At 35.6% G+C, this 20,432-nt stretch overlaps 1 protein-coding gene across 2 annotated transcripts in view; it reads right to left on the bottom strand.

Annotated features, from left to right (window-relative positions):
• The window catches only part of RYK (receptor like tyrosine kinase), a 102,727-nt gene that overhangs the window by 23,898 nt on the left and 58,397 nt on the right, over nucleotides 1-20,432 (bottom strand). The window contains exons 8-13 of one of the 2 annotated variants that reach the window (XM_079923072.1): nucleotides 19,435-19,569; nucleotides 18,070-18,156; nucleotides 12,556-12,625; nucleotides 6,757-6,889; nucleotides 5,686-5,795; nucleotides 5,366-5,525 (exon numbers count right to left, since the gene is read on the bottom strand). In XM_079923072.1, coding sequence (XP_079779198.1) covers nucleotides 5,366-5,525; nucleotides 5,686-5,795; nucleotides 6,757-6,889; nucleotides 12,556-12,625; nucleotides 18,070-18,156; nucleotides 19,435-19,569 — 695 coding nt within the window. The remainder of the gene's footprint in view (nucleotides 1-5,365; nucleotides 5,526-5,685; nucleotides 5,796-6,756; nucleotides 6,890-12,555; nucleotides 12,626-18,069; nucleotides 18,157-19,434; nucleotides 19,570-20,432) is intronic. The other variant, XM_079923073.1, reaches the window with a different exon arrangement.

Below are 20,432 nucleotides of genomic sequence, written 5' to 3'. Positions count from 1 at the left end.
TGATTTTTTCACCTCTCCAGCTTTTTTCTAATGTCTTTTAATCAATTCATCTTAACATGAATATTTAAATAGTAAGTCTAAGATTGTTGATGTGTAAAATGTGCAACCATAATGGAAACAAATTAAATAATGGGACTCTAAGTATTATTCTAAAATTAATAATGAAGAAATGGAATAAAATAGAAAGTTTTCTATTCTTTTAAAAGTAATAAGCATTCTCTGAAAACTATAGCTCTCTCTGATACCACAGTAGTTCAGAAGACCACTCTTCATGGGCATATTATGAATGTGAGTTTCTCCTGCACAAGTCTTTTCAGGGTTGTGGCAGTGACTTTCCATGGCACTGGGCAAAGAGGAGCAATAAGAAGCACTCTGCAGCAAACAGAGTATCTGCATAACTACGGATTTCTCTCCTTCTTCTGGAGATAATCTCTAATGTTCACAAAAGAAATGTCAAGGAACACACTTTCATATGCCACGCACCCTAAAAACTGTTTGAATGCCTTAAAGGATCTCCTCATTGCCATAAACCACACTGATAAGACTAACATGGAAATCATTTCCTTGACTTGTTTTTGTCCCAAGAAAATGCTTTGTAAACACAATGTAATACCATAAAGGCAAGAAAACCACCAAGAAAAACCTCTTAATTGTGTATTCGTGATTGCATTCAGTCTCTTAATAGAAGGTAGCCTCTTACAGAATTATGTTAGCTACTATAACTAGCTAAATAATTCAAAGAAGACATAAATCAAGAAATCTATTTTCAAATAAAGGAAAAGGAAGTCACCAAAAAAGATCTATGGCAGTACCACATCTGATGAAAGCAGAGTAAAAACAATATCCAGAAATTCTTAATAATGGCTATGATGATGTCATATCTTAGAATAATATTAGAGATTTATAACTAGTCAAATCTGGTTGTGCATATTTCCTAAGTTCAACAGTTAAAAGCTGATATTAACATTATAACAATCTTGACATAGTAAAATATTGAATCCTTCCAGTAAAAACTGTTAAAACACAACCCAGAAATGCAATGTATTATTTTTAAGACAGAAAACATTAATGTATTTCCAAATAAATCAGGGAGAATTTTTAACTATAAAGGAATGCAAAAATGTTAAGGGTCTTTTAAGGGCAGAGAAAATTTCCCTCCAAGGCAGTAATATCATTTGTTAGATGCTACATTAATAGCTAAAATATGTATTTTACATGTGTAGATATTCTGGGGGGAATGGGGTTACATTACTTATTTTGCATTTGACTCTGAATGAAGTTTTATAGCCCGAAAGTACAATATTAAATGTAACTTTTTAAAACCCCAATTTAATCCATAAAGGAAAAGTAGAAGCACAGCATAACGATTATGTATACACAATTCAATACAAATGTTAAAAAGCAATTTAACGTGTGCTTCAACACAAGAATTCAAAAAATACTCAATCCCACAAAACAGAAAGGCAGGATTTTTACACTAAATAGCCCCATCACAGTCATAGGAAACAGAACAGTATTCCCATTCCTTTCAATCTCAATTATCCAAGGCAAAAGATATTTAGGGGAAAAATACATTTTAAAGGAAATGAATTTATAAGAATCTAAAGAAGAAAAATCTGAACATTTTAGGAGTTGACCATGTTAAACGTAAATCAATGTGGGTATTCTCACCATCACATTCTAAGTACAGCTCAGAAGAACTTGGGTCACACAGACACTTCAAGTAAGTTTATGCCGAGACATGCTAAAAGTGGTGATGATTTTAAAGTAATTCTCCTGTTAAGGCAAGTTCTTACACAAAATATGTGAACTGTTGCAAAATTTGTAAAATATCATAATTGTAAGAATAACTAATTCTAAGTATGATTTTGAAATATTTGCTTAACCAAGCCATATATCCTCTATATGGAATTTACCAGCTAATACAGCACAGTGTACCCAGCTGAAGAGATGCAGATCACATTGCTTAGAAATGTATTATTAACTATAGTCTCATTAGTTGAAGTGTATCATCTAATTTTCACTCTGGAGTTCCTGTGAAATATGTGATCATAAGTGTTATAAAAAATAATTCCTAAAAAAAATTTCCTATTACTGCTTAAATATACAATGGAATACTTATATAGAAATAAGCAAATACATTAGGTTAAGCATGCATATTTTGGGGGCTTCCACTGTGCAAGCTAACAGTACTACTGGCCATCTTGCATACCCCTCTGAAATATTACTTATCAATATTCCTTTTTCTAAGAGAATAATCAAACAATTCCCAATCTCCTTGAATTTACATGGCATCTTTGTATTATAGACTGCCATCTAAGAAACATCTTCTATTTCCTGCCCATTAGACTAGTTTTGGGTTCACCACAACTGCCACCTCATTTCTGTTAAGGCAACTGTGCTATATTTCAATGAGTAATAAAACCATAAAATTTTAAAATCAACCATTAAAAAGAATATTAACATCCCAAAGAGATGAGTGAATTAATCTTTTAAATCAAATATGGAATGATATTTTCAAAGAAGATGTGAGGAAAATTTCTTCTACTTTTCTGCATTCAAAAATGTTCAGATGCAGGCTTTTCTACTAAAGGGGTGGATTTGAAAACCATGTAGCTCTAATTCAACTGATATTATGTTTTTGAACTATGTTCTAAAACCAAAGTTAAACTCAATTTTTTTCCCCGTGAAAATGGCTTTGCTTAATGTAGAAACTGGTAAAGAATCCCACCTACAATTCAGAACTTCTGAATAAAGATTTGGCAACCTGAAAAACAAGCATCTGAGTATAACTGGTCCTTACTGTCATTCAATACAGCAGCTGTTTGCTAGCCTAAATCAAGCTCTGTTTTCCTTTTTTTTAAACATCATTTGAGAAAAATAAACATCAAAAACAAAAAAAGCAACCCCTCCTTCCCCCCAAAAGAAGTCCAGGTTCTCTTTAAATAACTATGAGAACTATGTAAGTTGCTTGGCGTATTTGTATTGCTTTACTTGGAATTTTAACTTCTTGACATTAATGTTAGAGAAATTTTATTTTATTATCACAGCTCTGGAAGAACAGACTAGGCCTAGTTTCCCACTGCTATACAAGCTGAACCCTCAGGGCTCTGTGTCTAAGAATCAGGATTTATTCCTCCCACCTCCACCCATTCTCCAAAAGGCCCCATGACTCTGGCTGGGAAAGACTGTGGCAACAAGTTTCCATCCACTATTAACTTTTGCAGCTGCTCCATGAAGCAGAAAACATCCTTCGCATCATCACTCGTATCTATTCTGCCCATCTCACAAGCGTCAGATAAGCTTTTCTTTTTTCTTTTCAGAGAGTAGTTGATTTTAAATTAAGTTAAAACAAAGTATTTTGAAGATATGCATAATGAAAGACCTTCACTTACATGAAAAAAGGTTAAAAACTATATATGTAACTTGCTCATTCACATCAAGTGAGCACATTTCATCAAAACACGTGGTATGCAGAAAGGCACAATATATCAAATAGCTAACCTAGCTCCTGAAAAAGAAAAAAAAAAATAAATTAAAAGACTATAGGGCTTCCCTGGTGGCGCAGTGGTTGAGAGTCCGCCTGCCGATGCAGGGGACACGGGTTCGTGCCCCAGTCCGGGAGGATCCCACATGCCGCAGAGCGGCTGCGCCCGTGGGCCATGGCCACTAAGCCTGCACGTCCGGAGCCTGTTGCTCCACAACGGGAGAGCCCACAACAGTAAGAGGCCCGCGTACCGCAAAAAAAAAGACTATAATAACAAGAGAGGGTTCCTCCCTTAACAAATCATTTCAAGGATTTTAAATTGGAAGATTAGTTTTTCAATAAGGAAATCTTAGGTAATTTCAATTACTGAGTATAGTGGATTGAATGGTGGCCCCAAAGATATGTCTACATTCTAATCCCCGAAACCTATAGATATTACCTTATATGACAAAAGATGTGATTAAGTTAAGGACCTTGAGAGTAGAAACATATCCTGGATTATGAGATAAATCCTAAATGCAATCATATGTATCACTGTAAGAGAGAGGTAGAGGGAGTTTCGAGAGACAGACACATGGAGGATAAGGTGGTATGAACATGGAGCAGAGAGATGCAGCCACAAGCCAAGGAGTGCCAAGAGCCACCAGAAGCTGGGAGAGGCAAGGATGGTTTCTCCCTTAAGGTCTCTGGAGGGAGCACGGCCCTGCCTATACCCTGATTTCAAACATGTGGCTTCCAGAATTCAACTGTGAGAGAATGAGCCTCTGCTGTTTTACCACCAAGGTTGCTGCAATCTGTTACAGCAGCCACAGGACACTAATACACTGAGGGAAATTGGTATTAAAAGAGTAGTCCTTAACCCACACAAAGTTAGTAAAAGGGAAACCCTATATTATAAATAAAATATATCACTGAGACACAAGATATAATGATATGGTAAGCCCAATTTTTATAGCTGAAACTTTGAAGCAAATTACTCTAAAATTTTACATGTAACACTAACAGATATTGAGTGATACAGGGGGACCTTATAAGCAGAAGTTTTACCTAATCTCTAAATATTCAGCTATAATAATAAAGTGCATTAAGCAAGAGATAGGGAAATAAATTAATTTTCCAAATCAAACTAAAAAGTGGCAGAAATTAAAAACAATTAAAATGCCTACAAAATACACACGAGTAACTGTGGCTTCTGAAACTATACATCACTAAGTTGAAAGGATCCCACTATATGATCTGCTTGAATAGACAGAACCACCCAGAAACTGACAAAAAGGAAGAGAGTGACATCTGGGGAACTGTAAGTTACACAGGCCATAAAACTTGGAAGAGGTCATTTGAAAAAAAGAAAACAATAAATCTTTACTATCTGACAGCCACCTGGTCATTCTGAGACTTAAAAAACCTAACTTCAGGGCTTCCCTGGCAGCGCAGTGGTTGAGAGTCTGCCTGCCGATGCAGGGGACACGGGTTCGTGCCCCGGTCCGGGAAGATCCCACATGCCGCGGAGCGGCTGGGCCCGTGACCCATGGCCGCTGAGCCTGCGCATCCGGAGCCTGTGCTCCGCAACAGGAGAGGCCACAACAGTGAGAGGCCCGTGTACTGCAAAAAAAAAAAAAAAAAAAAAAAACCTAACTTCAATATCATCACCTTTAAAACTGGGATAGTGTCTACCTATCTCATTACACACAGTGATGGGCCATGGTTTGGGTCACAGCTTATCTCCACAAACTAGCTGACAGTTAGAAAGCTAACTATACTTGCTTTCTGAATAAAAAACTTCGGGGAACAGTTATCATATTAAAAAAATTGAAAAACGTTTTAAAAGCATTTGGAACCTCCTCCATTCTGCTGATATCTGGGGGTCCCAGTACTTACCACATCACTAGCACTGGAGAATTCGTTATTAACCAGACTTTCAAGAGCCATCCACCGAACCGGCCTGTTTTCGTTGTCTCCCAGACAATGATAGTCCATAGGGAACAAGTCTCTGGAGAGGGCATTGTCTGTGATCTTAACTTGAAGTGTGTCATCAATGCTGAAAAGTAGATATGAACATCAAATACAATTGAATACTGAAAAAATATGGACCACAATCACTCATAAATACAACACAGTTCCCACTGTGACTCCTGGAGAGAACCCAAATTCAGGGAACACTAAATATCAAATGACAGTGACAAGCTCATGGCACCTACACACAGTTCCTAGCAGCCAGGTCTTTGTGGATGACTTCCCTTCTGGCCAGATAGCTCATTCCACAGGCAATCTGAATAGCCATGTGGACCAGGTCTTGTTGAGAAATTGCCTGTGGTAACAGAAAATGACAATGTCTGCAGTTAGCACAAAAACTTTGATGGTAGTTATTTTATTCCACAATCTTACTCCATCCCAAAATACACCTACACACTAAGTTTTAAAAAGCTACTTCTTGACCAAGAACATGTTCCCATAGCTTCCTATACTTATACCTACTACAGTCCTTATCATTCTGTACTGTAATTTACCATTTACTTCACTCTCATCTGTTAGGTGTATCTCCCCAACATCCAGCATATACAGTAGCAGCTAAATAAACATCTGTTCAATGAATGCTGAATTCTAAGGGTAATATTTCAAATGTTTATTATTCAATAACTTGTTCTTTTCTTTTACAATATTAAGCTTTTATTAGGAGGTTATCCCCCGGAGACCATTTTCAAACTAATGCTAGTTTACAGCTCTCTCTGATGTGCTCCTCTAGAGCTAATGTGCCAGGACTGTAGGTTGAGGAATGAAATTCTTCTCCAGGTGATGCTGGTGGGCTATGGCTGCCAACCACTTGCTGGAAACCCTGGCTACCGAATTATCACCGACAATCTACACCTCCAGCTACCACCAGCTTTTTTTTTGTTTTTTTTTTTGTACAACATGGACCAAATGGCTCTGTAAGGTCTATATCCATTCCTAGAAGGGAGATCTGGTACAAGTACCTTCAAAGAGTTATAAGGAAAATGACTGAGATGGTGTCACAGAGGGTTTGAGGTGATTATGAATAATACACAATGGTTATACATGGAAAACCTTCAGCATCAGCAGAGTGTAAGCCTCAAGACAGGAATCACAAACCATCTCTCTCTAAATCAATAGGTTAGCAATATCTTCTGGTTCAACCTTGAGTTTCTTTTTACAGACTTCTAAACAGTTTATATACAAGAATGTTAACATCTACCTTCAAAGATATTAGAAGCTACTGGTAAATAATTGGTATGTGGGCAAATATTTCTCACCTGTGGATTATTGGCCTCTACTAATTTGCACTGCCGTAAAAACAATTTAAGATTCCCCCAATTCATGTAAGGCAATATCACCATGGGCTTTTCTCCTTCTTCTATACAGACATGGGTAATAGGAAGAAGATTTCTATAAAATAATAAAAAATCAGGAGAAACACAAGTGAAATCTGAAACTTCAGGGGGTTATTTTTAACAAAAAGTAATAAAATAAAGATAACCTAAAACAAAACAAGAAAATCTCAAACTTACTTAAAAACATATAACCATTAAAAATGTAAAATTATAAATGCTCTTTTAGACTGGACTTTAATGTTTTCCACATACCCACTTTCTTGATAGGGAAAAATTATAAACTCAGAAGTTGTTTCCTGTGGACTACATTCTCTTAAGACACACTCTAGCCACACTAAATCTCTACTCTAAAGGGTAATCAAAGGGACCTAAAAAATGAGTTGACCATGAGCATATGATAACAGCCGATTTGGTTCATTATCACGCTTAAAAAAGAAAAAAAAAAAGGGGGCCCCAACGCAAGTCTGCAGAAAAGAATATGATAATCAAGAGCTTGAAACTGTCACAAAAAGCCAAGAAGTTCTTAGCAGGTCACATGGGATTTCTAAATCCTAAATTTACCATTTACTGTCTGTGTGACCATCTCTCTTGGCCTTAGTTTCCATACCTCTAACATGGGGATCCCACCAGCCATACAATGTTGCGGTGATATACAAATAAGGCCAAGCATGCAGTAAAAAAAAATCTTGTTCCTTTTAAAATCTCCATGGCACACATACTTTCATCCTATTGCCTAATGACACCTCTTCCATTGGTACCTGGAAATAACTGTTAATTTTTCCCAAGGCTATGTAACTTTTTACATAATTACCTCATTTCCCCCACTAAGCTGAAAATTCCTAGATGGCAAAAACTAAAGTGAACTCCTTTTTTACACCCAATGCTTTGTATTCTGTGCCACAGAAATAAGCATTTAATAAATATTTGGTAAGTAACACCAAACAACAAGCTGAAAAACATTCCTCCTCCTTAACTTGGAAAATTCTGCCTCTAAGGATATTAATAAGGAAATATTATTAAACATATGAAAACTATATGAACAAGGATAGTTAATGCAGTCTTAATAGTAAAAGCTGCAAACAACAAGACTGTCCAAAAGTAAGGAAGTACAGCCAAATAATAGGATGGTATATAACAATTAAATAGTCACAAAGGGATGTTACAAGAATATGAGTAAAAGCTTACTTATAGGAAAGCAAGATACAAAATTCACATATGCTTGCAGGATAATTACAAGTATGGGGGCAAATACAACTCTGCACAGAAGTATGCCAAGAGTTGTTGTTTTTGAGTTGCGAGACTTTAGATCATTTCTACCTTGCTTTTCTGTATTTCCTAAATTGTCTCAATTGAGTATGTATCTCTTTTAAAACCACAGTCACACGATTCTGGCCTAACAGTGCAGAAGTGAAAGCTGTGGGGCACCCCTCCTGCTGTGCAGGAGTTACTAACAGGGAAAGCACTGACCCTGAGGAGCCGGGAAAATGAGGACTCAGAGGTCAGTAAACCTGTATGCGGCAACTTCTCTGTAAGGCTTCTGCTTGCCTTACAGCCCAAGAGTGGCAGTGATGATTAGTCCCACTTTACAGGCGAGGGAATCCATGAAGGTGGTAAGGGGTGAGGTAATTTGCCAAGGACAAACAGCCAGCACATAGTGGAAAAAATTCAAATCTTCATCTGATTCTAAAAACCTTATGTTTTCCACTGGATCACTGGACATTCCCTCCCAGGGCAGCAAGACAGAGTCTCTTTTCACACCGAGACCCACACATACTAAAATGACTACAGCAGGAGGATGGAGGGAGGGGGAACTGGAGGAAGGCAGTCAAAGGTACAAACTTCCAATTATAAATAAGTACTAGGGATGTACTGTACAACCTGACGACTATAGCTAACACTGCTGTGTGATATACAGGACAGTGGGTAAGAGAGTAAATCCTAAGAGCTCTCATCACAAGGAGAAAATTTTCTTTCTTCTTTCTTTCCCTTTTATTGTATCTATATGAGAACATGGATGTTAGCTGAACCTACTATGGTAATCATTTCACAATATATGTAAATCAAATCATCATGCTGTATGTTTTAAACTTATACACTGAGGTATGTCAATTATTTCTCAATAAAAGTGGGAAAAAATGACTACAGCAGGTGTGCACTCAGGTTTAACTGCCTACCATGATTTCAGGAGTAATATGAAGAGCTGCCCAATCTCTTTAACCCTCCCAAAATTATTTCTCTGCACCTTTCCTCATGACTGAAATTCACTGAGCAAAGTTAAAGGAATCTGACCCAAACACAGGAAGTTTGCTGGATGAGATCAAATCACTTATTCTATCACCAGAGGATTAAAAGCCCTCCGGGAGAAGTAACAAGCTGCATGAAAATATTTCAAAGAATAAATGGCTGCTCTTCATTCTGCCCAGTTTATAAAGGAAAGGAAGATAAAGAGGAAGATATGGGATCCATAAGAAGAGCGGATGAGGCAGAAGCAGGTGCTATAGAGGAAAGGCAGGTTCTGCAGGGACTTGAGGCAAGAACTGGTCCAGTTCTCAGTCTTGCCGAGCGTGCCTGCAGAGTGAGAGCCATGAGGCATTCAGCAAAGTGCCCATCATCAGGCACCCTTGGGCCAATGGAGAGTCAAACTACAAGCAGAAATAGCTTGAGTACTTTTTATAAAGCATGTCTGATGAAATTTAAATAGATCAACAGCTATCTTTTATTTATACAGCTATTTTAACTTATAATAAAAATTATTCTAAAAAATTCCAGTGGAAAAAGGAATGAAAAGAAAGAATTTCAAGATGCTTTAAAATATTTCAACACTTTAAAACTCTTAATCACGGAATGTTAAAACAGGAAGTAAACATGATGAATTACATACCAAAACTAGTTTTTTAAAAAAGGTAAAATCAGAAACTAGGTGTCATTTCTTGCTGAGTGTATTGAGTTTGCTTGATAAATTCTATAATATGATCACTGAAGATCATTATTTCTTTTTTAATTTTTTTTGCAGTACGCGCGCGCCTCTCACTGTTGTGGCCTCTCCCGTTGCGGAGCACAGGCTCCGGACGCTCAGGCTCAATGGCCATGGGTCACGGGACGAGCTGCTCCGCGGCATGTGGGATCTTCCCGGACCGGGGCACAAACCTGTGTCCCCTGCATCGGCAGGCGGACTCCCAACCACTGCGCCACCAGGTAAGCCCATTATTTCATTTTTAACCCTCATGCCTAGCAGTGTTCCAAGTGCAAAATGGGCACTTAATGAATGAGAACGTATGCATACACAGAGCCATGAACAGTCTAGACATGAGGGGTCAAAAGAAATGTGTTATAGGCCCTAGTCCCCTTAAAAATGAAATAAATTGCTACAGTGAGTAGAAAGAACCATACACTTTCTACACATTGATAATGTGTTTTGCTCATTAAAAACCAGGAGTCCTGGTATCACTTTATGATGAGGAAGAACAATTAACCAGGATCAAACCATAACTTGCCTTTAGAAGACATTCCCTAATCACTGAACGTACAGTAACAAATAACCCTAATTCAGTATAAGTCATCCCATTCCACCACCTAAGTGTATCCTGGGGCTACTAATTCATCCTAGTTGGATGCTGGAAAATCCTATAGCTTAAAGCTGCCTGAGAAAATGCTGCAACTGCTTGCTCTGAACATTTTTCAGCCAAAGCACCTTTGGGCTACTGTGGATATAAAACTGCTTCTTGAGAAAATCCTGGCTTTGTCTATATCCCTGCCACCCACTTCTGTGCTGATGTGGTACAGACCTTTAATCAAGGTAAGAATACTAGCTAAGTACGTAAGTACTAGGTTAACATTACATACTAGTATTAAACACTCTGGTTCTTCCCGCTAGGGTCAGCATAATAAATCAAGTACTCCAAACATTGTCAAAAAGGACATTCCCAATTGATCATTACCCAGTTCTTGCTTTGTTACTCAGAGGAAACAAAATGTGTGTGTGTGTGTTTTTTTTTTTAGAAAATATAGTCTAAAGGGTCAGTTATCTATCCATTCCTCTGCAAATGACTTCTATTCTTGGAATGAATCAGTGAATCAGGTCAATGGAAGGTAACATTCTTAAATCACATGACTTTAACCCTTCAAAAGGACATCTTTAGTCCCTCATTACTGTGTGGTCAATTTTTTTCAAAGGTCTCTGGCTTTTTTATTTTCAATGAAACTAAAAAGTATATCTGTTCATTATCTTAATCAATGTCCCAAGTATATGATAAAGCTAATGACATCTGTCCCAGAATGTGAAACCAGAAAAAGTTTTCTCCTCAAGAAACATGTACATTTCCTTCCCTTCTGATACTGAGATGTATCAAACTTTGTTTCCTTCAGCCTTGCTTGCCCAGAAGCTAAGAGTTGTTTTATGTTCAATCACAGTAAAAATAATTGTCTCCTTAATGTTGGCTTATTTGTCTTCTTTTCCACCATCACAATGCCAAAAAACTCAAGTTCATTTTCATTACCATTTTATTGATCTTACTATAGCTGCCTTCTTTTTAGGTTCTCAAATTCTTTTGACTATGAACCAAAGTATAAATAAAATTCAAAAATAAAACTCTGCACAGTCATCTTATTTTTTGGCAGAACTCAAGTAACTGCTCAAAGTACACAGAAATTACAATGCATAATGCCTTTTGCACACATCACTTTCTTTTTTTTCCAGAAGTCCATAAATATCTTCCAACAATGATGGTCACCATTCCATTTTTTAAACATATGTGATCAAATTTTCAGTAGGCACACAAATTAAGCTGACTCTGTATAGTGCTTTAAAACAACAACAACAAAAACCTTGCCCAAATATTGATACTGTACATTGTGATACTATAATTATGCCCTTTTTGGCTCAGAAGATAGAATCTCTTATTATAGCTCTGTGAAAAGGACTGATATAAAGCTTTTAAAAAAAGTTCTTCATATACAGAACTGTAAGTATTTTTTAAAAATCATACTGCAAACTAATGATAAGAGACTGGTTAAATAAAATGTGGTGCATCCATTCAATCAACTACTATGTAGTCTTTTTAAATGTGGATGTGAATTTATAGTTACTTACATGAAAAGTTAGATACATTGTTTTGCCATATATCAAGAAGTGTGTTAACCTTGTTAAAGATAATGGTATTGTGATTATATAGAAAAATGTCCTCAACTTTTTGGAAAATGCATGCTGGAAATGCATTGAAAGTGCTAAGATATCCAATTTAGTTTAAAATATTTCCACACTTGCAAATATCTATCTATATCTAACTAAATAGTTGATAGATACATAAACATGCACAGCAAAAATGGCAAATGTTAACCACCAATGTATTCAGGAGGTGGGCTTACTGGTGTTTATTATTCTTTTCTTTGGTACTCTACATGTTCAACATTTCATAACAAATATTTTTTAGCATATGTATATCATTATCCTACTTTTTAAAGGGAAAGATGCACATAAATATAAACTCTTTCCTGAAAGCTCAGCTATAATTATCCAGATGTGGGCTTACATACTCTTCTTTATATTTTACTGTGTTTTAAAATTTTGTGCAATGAGCATGCATTTCACTTTTATATTCAGGAAAAAAACAAATTAAGCTATTCCAGAAATGCTTTCTATTAACAGCACATTACAACATTCTTAAAAATGTAGCATACAATGCTACCATGCTTAACACAATGCTGGGTGGCTTCTCCTCTCACCTGTGATGAAGACCTCGTAGCTTACAACTTTCAGTGAGCATCATTGTCACCTGAATTTCAGAAGCTTGATCTACATAAAGAAAAAGACACTGTCATATATAGTATGATAATATTATACATACGACATCAATATTTTCTGGTATTAGTAAGTAACTATCTCTAACTGTATGGTAAATTTCATCAAAAGTTACAGGCAAATCTAAATAGGTCTAGCCTAAAATTCTATTGTAGTAGGTAGAGTCTCATTGACAAGGTCAACATTTACAGATGCCATTAAGGATAAGTTTGACTACGTAAAAATCAGAAACTAAGTAAGGTTCCAGAAACAAAGCAGACAAAGTAATAACAGACTGGAAAAATATCTGTAACACATAAGGCATATAAAGGGCTGATTTCGTCTTTTCCCCCCCTTCTTTAAAGAACTCACACGATAAGAAAAAATCTGAAAAAGAGGCAAAGGATATAAACATATAGTTTACTAAAAAAACAACACAAATGACCAACAAAATTAAAAAAACAACTTTCTGCTTCATTCCTCAGTAAAGAAATGCAAATTAAACAAGGAGATGCCATTTTCCTCATCAGATTGGAAGAGACAAAAAAGTCAGCTACCTGTCAGTTTGGGCAAGAGTGTGAGGAAACAGGCTCATCCACAGTATCTTGGGTAGGTGGGGGAAACAACAGCTAACAAAATTTTTAATACCTTTTACCATCATCAATCCCACTACTAAGAGTCTACTCATAAAAGCTCATCTATATATAACGTAACAAGAATACTGTTCAATTATAACAACAAAAAAACTCAAAACAACCAAAGACCAAAGTGCCCATCACAGAGAACTAGTTAAATTAGCACGTAAGAATAATATGCAGCTACCTTAAGAAAAAAAAGTCAGATTTACATGTACTGACAGAGGAAAATCTGCAAGACATATTAAATTTTAAAAGCAAGATGAAAAACTGTGTTTGTGCGATCAGTTATATTTCAAAATCAAATTTATTTGGAAAATTAGATATATTTGGCTGTGTTTTTCTTCTTACTCACAGAGGGAATCATAGGAAATTGTTTACGGTGGTTACTTTTAGAGATGCGAGAATTTACATTTTGCACCTTTCTGTCCTGTTTAAATTTTCTAACCTTACAAACATAGAATTAGAAAAAAGTGACCACAGGAGTTCTGACTGGAGATTGTGGTGCATTTTATTGTTTGCTTCTTCTTACCTCTATGTGGTTAAACAAACAAAAAGAACTACTATTATATTGGTAGAAAAAGATTTAATTTTCATATAATAGCCCAAATTAGCATGATTATTCCATTTTATTTTTAGTTTCTGAACTCATGGTTTTTGGTCCAGGTAACAAACAGAACTAAAATTGGCTTTTAGTTCAATGAAAGTTCATGTTTTAGTTCATGTTTTATTTTTGAAATAAAACATGATAATGCAATTTACCAATATCTTTAGTGTGCACCTTCAAAAGAATTTGAAGCCATTAAATATTTGCACAAATCTACAAGCATGCCTTCTCTTATAGGGACCACTATTTTAATAAGTATAGAAGATTTTCTCCCCTGTCTGAAAAGAACATTTCCATTAAGTGAATAGTATATTTTCATTATAAAATTGAAAATGAGTTTTAATTTTTTTAATGGTTTTTAAATATCAAAAACAAAATTAACAGTATACCCTTAAAAATACTTTCAAAGAAGCCAATAATAGATTTGTATGCCAACAATTTAAAAAATAGTAATAATAATTTATAGATCTTCTGATCAATGCAGTACGAGGGAGAAGAAGATAGAAAGATGGGCAAAGCCAAGATCCACCTCCCAGCCCTACCTAGTAAAATGCTAAACCAACAGTAAAATCCAGACCTCTAAACTCAGGCACCATGATTATACACTCAATCCTTAAAAGTGGAGCTGTCAAAGCTGAGAAATAGTCAATTTCATTTACTTCCAAGACTAACCCGTGGAATCACTCCCTCTCTCATTACGTGATATTAGTGTTCCCTTTCCAGACCGCTTCACTTAGTTAAAACTTTTGTAGGAATACAAAATGGGTAGACAAAAAGCCAAGGACTTGGAATACTTGCTACTTCTTTGAAAAAGCACTTTACCTCAATGTCTGCTGAAATAAACTCTAGTTGTTTAAAAACTGCTTAAAATTTAGGAACATTTAGTAAATGGCAGAATATGCCTTTTTACTCTTTCTGTAATCTAAATAAGTGTTAATAAAATTATGGCCAGAACTATTTGGGGACTGGAAGGATTTTTTTTTTTTTTTTTTTTTTTTTGCGGTACGCAGGCCTCTCACTGCTGTGGCCTCTCCCGTTGCAGAGCACAGGCTCTGGACGCACAGGCTCAGTGGCCATGGCTCACGGGCCCAGCTGCTCCACGGCACGTGGGATCTTCCTGGACCGGGGCACGAACCCGCGTCCCCTGCATCGGCAGGCGGACTCTCAACCACTGCGCCACCAGGGAAGCCCTGGAAGGATCTTTTTAGAACTGAAAACTAGTAATAGTTGGAGGTCTGTACCCATTTGGTAAGAGTTTACCTTCTTGTCAACTGGTACAGAGATCCAAGTAAAATGAAAGGTAATTTCAGGATGTGTCATTTTTTGCATAATTTTTTAAGTTTTTAACTTTGATAAGCATGTTCTATTAAGCCAGGGACACTTGAGCTGGATAATGAGCTAAGGAAACTTTGGAGAAAAAATAATTTTATACATTTAGTAAGAAAAAATCATTTTCCTGGATACCTTACCCAGTCTGGTCCTAGTCTTATAATTTTAAATACTGAAAGGTCTATCTTTAAGATGTATACGTTTGAAAAGAATACTATACAATAATTTATATTCTAAAAGTTACAAGAACAAAATGATTTTTACAAAACCCTACTTATTTCTAATTTGTAAAAAATTAGAAGCTATAAAAGAAAACAAGAACTTAATACAAATAACCTCAAATTAATTCATTTATTTCATGGAATTCAATTTCACAATATTCACTGTGTGAAATTCAGATTCCTAATTTCAATCTCTGGAAATTTATATTGGGATATCCGTTAAGTCTCTGTGAAAAATGATAACTTTTAAGAAGCCAAACTCCAATTTCCTGCTTATGCCTAAAGGCAAAGGTAGGGACTTCCCTAGTGGTGCAGTGGTTAAGACTCCACGCTCCCAATGCAGGGGGCCCGGGTTCGATTCCCATCAGGGAACTAGATCCCACATGCATGCCACAACTAAGAGTTCACATGCTGTAACTTAGAGTTCACATGCCGCAACTGAGGAGGTGGCGAGCTGCAACTAAGGAGCAGGTGAGCCACAACTAAGGAGCCCACCTGCTGCAACTAAGACCTGGTGCAACCAAATAAATAAATAAAATAAATATAAAAATAAATAAGTTAAAAAATAAAGGTAAAGTAACTGATCTTTTAAAAAATTTTTGCATTTTTAGCTCTACTTCTAATTGTATAGCATGTAACAAGGCATACATATTTGTGAAAGAACTTTGTCAACTCTATGTAGCTTCAATTAAAAAATAACATTCCAAAAGAATAAATCTCAAAGACACTCAATCATGTGGAGTTATCTAACAATTTTAAAGCAAATACCGTGGTCAGTACACTTCCTCTGTGTTTCCCACGCAAATCATGACCACATCTTGGCTAAGGACTCACTATGCTTTCTCTTGTTTCCGTCTAGCTCAGAGAGAACATTATAATTACAGTGGTAAGACAGAGAAACAAGCAAGTGACTACAATTCAAAGGTACATGGAAAGAGAAATCTTATCTTGTGAAACAGTCCCAGTATCTGCATTGTGTTTTCTTATCACTATTATTTCCTTTCCCCCCATTTCCAATCCTAAATCAACCCAATTCTATACAGAAACCTCTTTTGTTAATTCAACATTCCTTCAGAACAAATTAATAATATCCCGGTTCTAAATTATCCATAGAATATTTACAAACCCCAGAAGAAATATTAGAATTAAGGGGGAATGTTTCCTTTAAAAAATGGAGAAACTGTAACAAAAGGCAGACATTATTAAACTTAGGGCTCAAATTTTACATCTACCAAGAGTAATATGTAAAGTATCCTTCAAAACTAGTCAGAAAACTACAAAACTAGAAAACTAGTGGGACCAAACCTAAAATTCAATCTTTAGAAGTGTTTTGGGGTTAGGAGAAGTGAATGAATAAATTCATTTCATTAACTGTTAACTTACTTAACAGTAAGTTAAACCATCTGTTTAGAAAGAAGAAAGTGTGTGTTTATAGCATCCTTAAACAAGCAATTTTGCTAAATTAAAAGAAATCAAATTCCAAAGTTTTTTTGTTAGATTAGTACAACCCAACTTTTTAGAAACAATAAACACAAACCTTTCATGCTTCCTAAGAATTCCTTTAACTAAATTTAGAAACATAAGTTCTTATAAATTAACTTTGTGAGCTTCACAAAATTGTCACCTCCTACTCATAAAACTGAATTTAATTTTGCCCTCAATTTCTGCATTTGGAATGCTAAATTTGTTTTTCCAAAATTAATAACTCGTTATTTCAACTTACATCAGACACTGTCAGACATTAAGCACTCTTTAAATTACATTTTCTCTCTTAAAATGAGCAAATAGACTTACCTAAGAATTATTGAAGCTTTTACAAAGCTTAAATATACAAATCAGTTATAAATCATTAAAATTCTAATATTATAAAAGGACTTGCTAATTTACCAGTATTAGGCAATAAGCCATATAAAAACATTCTAGTATATGTTGACAGGGAATCTCTAACTGAAAATTTTATATAAATCAGTAAGTGAAATCAGTAAGTGAAAAATTAAGCATCACATTTCTCCAAAAGGAGAATATGTGAAAATAGGTATTCTGTTCATGAAAATATAAACTATCACTACCTTTTAGAAAACAATCTGGCAACAACTATCAATATTTTAAATGTAAATACCTCATGGGGCAGCAATTCCAACTACAGCTATACCTGCAAAACTCTACCAAGAAATAATACACACACACAGCAAAAAAAAAGGGAGGAGAGGGAGTGAGAGAAAGGCAAATAGCACCTATTCACATAAGGTTCAGTGGGTCTGGGGGTCATTTTTTTTCTTTATAAGTCCTCAGTATTGGGGGTGGAGGGGTGCTGAGATGGAGGGAAAACTACTATCAATGTTTTTTAAGAAGGAAAAACCAAAGAATTTTAACCTAGGAAAAACATAATATTAGATATAGCAAAAATGAAGTCAAGTGGATGCAGTTTATTTAGAAGCCTGAGTAATATCTAATAAATATATAATGTCTTAATTTATTAGCTTCTATGTTCTATACCTTAATGAAAACAACACAAATCTCCTATAAGTTTAGATTGTATGAGCTAAATTAACATGGACTGATTAATGATTAAGGTCTGGCACACACTGAAAATCTGAAACAATTTTGCTGACATAAGCCACCTTAGACAGAAAAGCAGTATGGAAACGGAATGGGATAAAATCCTACCTTTAACTGTTTTTACAAATGCTTGTTTTTCCTTATTTGGATCTTTTTCATCTACTAAAATCCCATGGAAAATACGCCCAAAAGTACCTAAAAGGAAAAATAATTATTGAGATCATATGATAACGTTCATAAAACTATAAGTACAAAACTTTCTGGCACAATACAACTTAAACGTAACAAGGGAAAATGTGATCAACATTACTCCAGCCCTAGCATAAAAAGACTCAAATCTTTGTTTTTTAATGACTGTTAAAGGCTCTTTTTAACTACAAAATATCTTAACTTGCCTTTTGAAATACCAAATTTAAATTATATATGAGAATTCATTCTGAAATATCCTAAATAAACTAATGATATAGACAGGAGCACTGGAGCTCAGTAATGGGGTATCCGTAGAGACATTTATGAGTTTCTAGGCTTAGCCTCAGAGCAACGACAAAGGAGAAAAATGGACTCTCCTCATACATTCAAAAACACCAAAAAAATCTGCTTCCATTAATTACTATTTGCCACTGGAGACAGTTCAAGCCCCTCCCTTGGCTGTGACTGACCTACAAGTATCTCAACCAAACAGATGAATTCAGAATGACTCACATGCATCCAAAACATTCCAAACTGAGTTATGGAAGGGGGGAAAAAGTAATTCTCTATTTAACAACTTGAGGAGCTCAATAAAGTATTTTATTATTAATTTCTGTCTTCTTCTTTCAGCATTCTCCCCAATCAATACCTTGAAACTCAAAAAAGAAAGCAAGGACCAGCAAGAGGGGGAAGGGCAGGGTCCTATCTCTCAAACACCTATCATGTGTTAGTTCATTTAATGAACATCAGTTCATCTAATCTTCATAACTGTCTAAGAGTAGACAACGGAGTCCAAATTTAGAGAAGAGGAAACTGGACATGGAAAACAGGAAATGATTTCCCCAAGGTCACATAGGTAATAAATTGTGGGACTGGGATTGGAAGTTGGGCATAACTCCAATCCCCATGCATGTGCCTTCTGCTAGAACCCATACACTTTCCATCACAGAGAGAATTACTTAGAATGCTTCAAAGAGTCCTGCTAGGTAGTGATCACCTTCAGACAAGAACTAAACAGAAAATATACTTTAAAGGTGACAAACACTAATAATCATGCCTTAATATACTTGAAAATCAACAATTGCACCAAAGCTGTCCATATTAAGGCAAATTGAAAATCTAAAGAAAGGGAAAATAAAAATCAGTGTTATAGAGGAAACAAATTGTGCACTGCTTTCTAGCCTTAAACTCAAAATGAGATGAAATTCTTAAATTCTGAAACAAAAAAATTTTTATACTACTAACATTTCTTCCTTGAAAACCTGATTTTGAGATAATAGATACCTTCTTGGAGTACATCTTTTAGAGTTATCCTCTCCCTGGATATTGCGATATCCTTCACCTTAGCTTTGGCCTCCAAAAGAGTGACACTTCTCAGGTCATTCTTCTCTATCCGCAAGGTAGGATAACCTGAGGAGCCAACAAAGCCAAACCAAGAAATATAAATACCCTTATTATGGCATCAGGGTCAACTAGTTCAGTTAGAACCTCAGGACTCAAGTCACAGGAATGAATGAATGTAAGAATCATAAATGGAAAAAGGCACACACATGAACAGGGAGAATTACTTATGAAGGCCATACTAAATTTTAAAGAAACACTTTCCCACCTATCCCAAAATCTTAAAATGCAGAATTAAAACAAGAAACACTAAAAATAATATTATATTACCACCACTTCAACTGCTTTTCAGCCAAATGAAACAAGCTTTGATTCATGGAATTTAATGTAATCCCTCATATGGACTGCTTTTCTCTCCAAAGATTTTCTAATACAGTCTCCTAACAAAAAAAAAACCTTTTCAAATGAAGACATGTTTGTAAAAATATCTTTTCTAAAAAAACATATAATTGATTTAATCATTCTGGCATCCATACAGCCTAGTCATACCACTGTGAGATTCATATTTGTTTTTCGGTTCCCTAATTCCCATTCATTCTTAATATGATGATGGCAAAACAAAATTTCTGGCCATCAATTAAAATTCTCATTGCACAAAAAAAAAGTCAGAATAAAAGTTAGTGTTAGCAAGCAGAAATTGGAATGGTATCCCCATTGGAATAGTATTTTGGGGAAGAAAAATCCGTAAAGAATGGGTGGACTTGGACAACGGTCATCAGTGGCTGCTAGAAGAACTACATGAAAGGCTTTGGAAACCTTTATAATGGATGGATTAGGCTGACAGAACTTGATTCCACTGATCAGCACTTTGACCATGATATGTCTAGGTGTGTGTGCATATGTGAGCATTTATGAGTGCATTTATGAGTGTTTAATCCTTC

The sequence above is a fragment of the Stenella coeruleoalba genome (assembly GCF_951394435.1).
Source record: "Stenella coeruleoalba genome assembly, chromosome: 5".
Classification (NCBI taxonomy): domain Eukaryota; kingdom Metazoa; phylum Chordata; class Mammalia; order Artiodactyla; family Delphinidae; genus Stenella; species Stenella coeruleoalba.
This window is presented reverse-complemented; position numbering and strand designations above follow the sequence as displayed.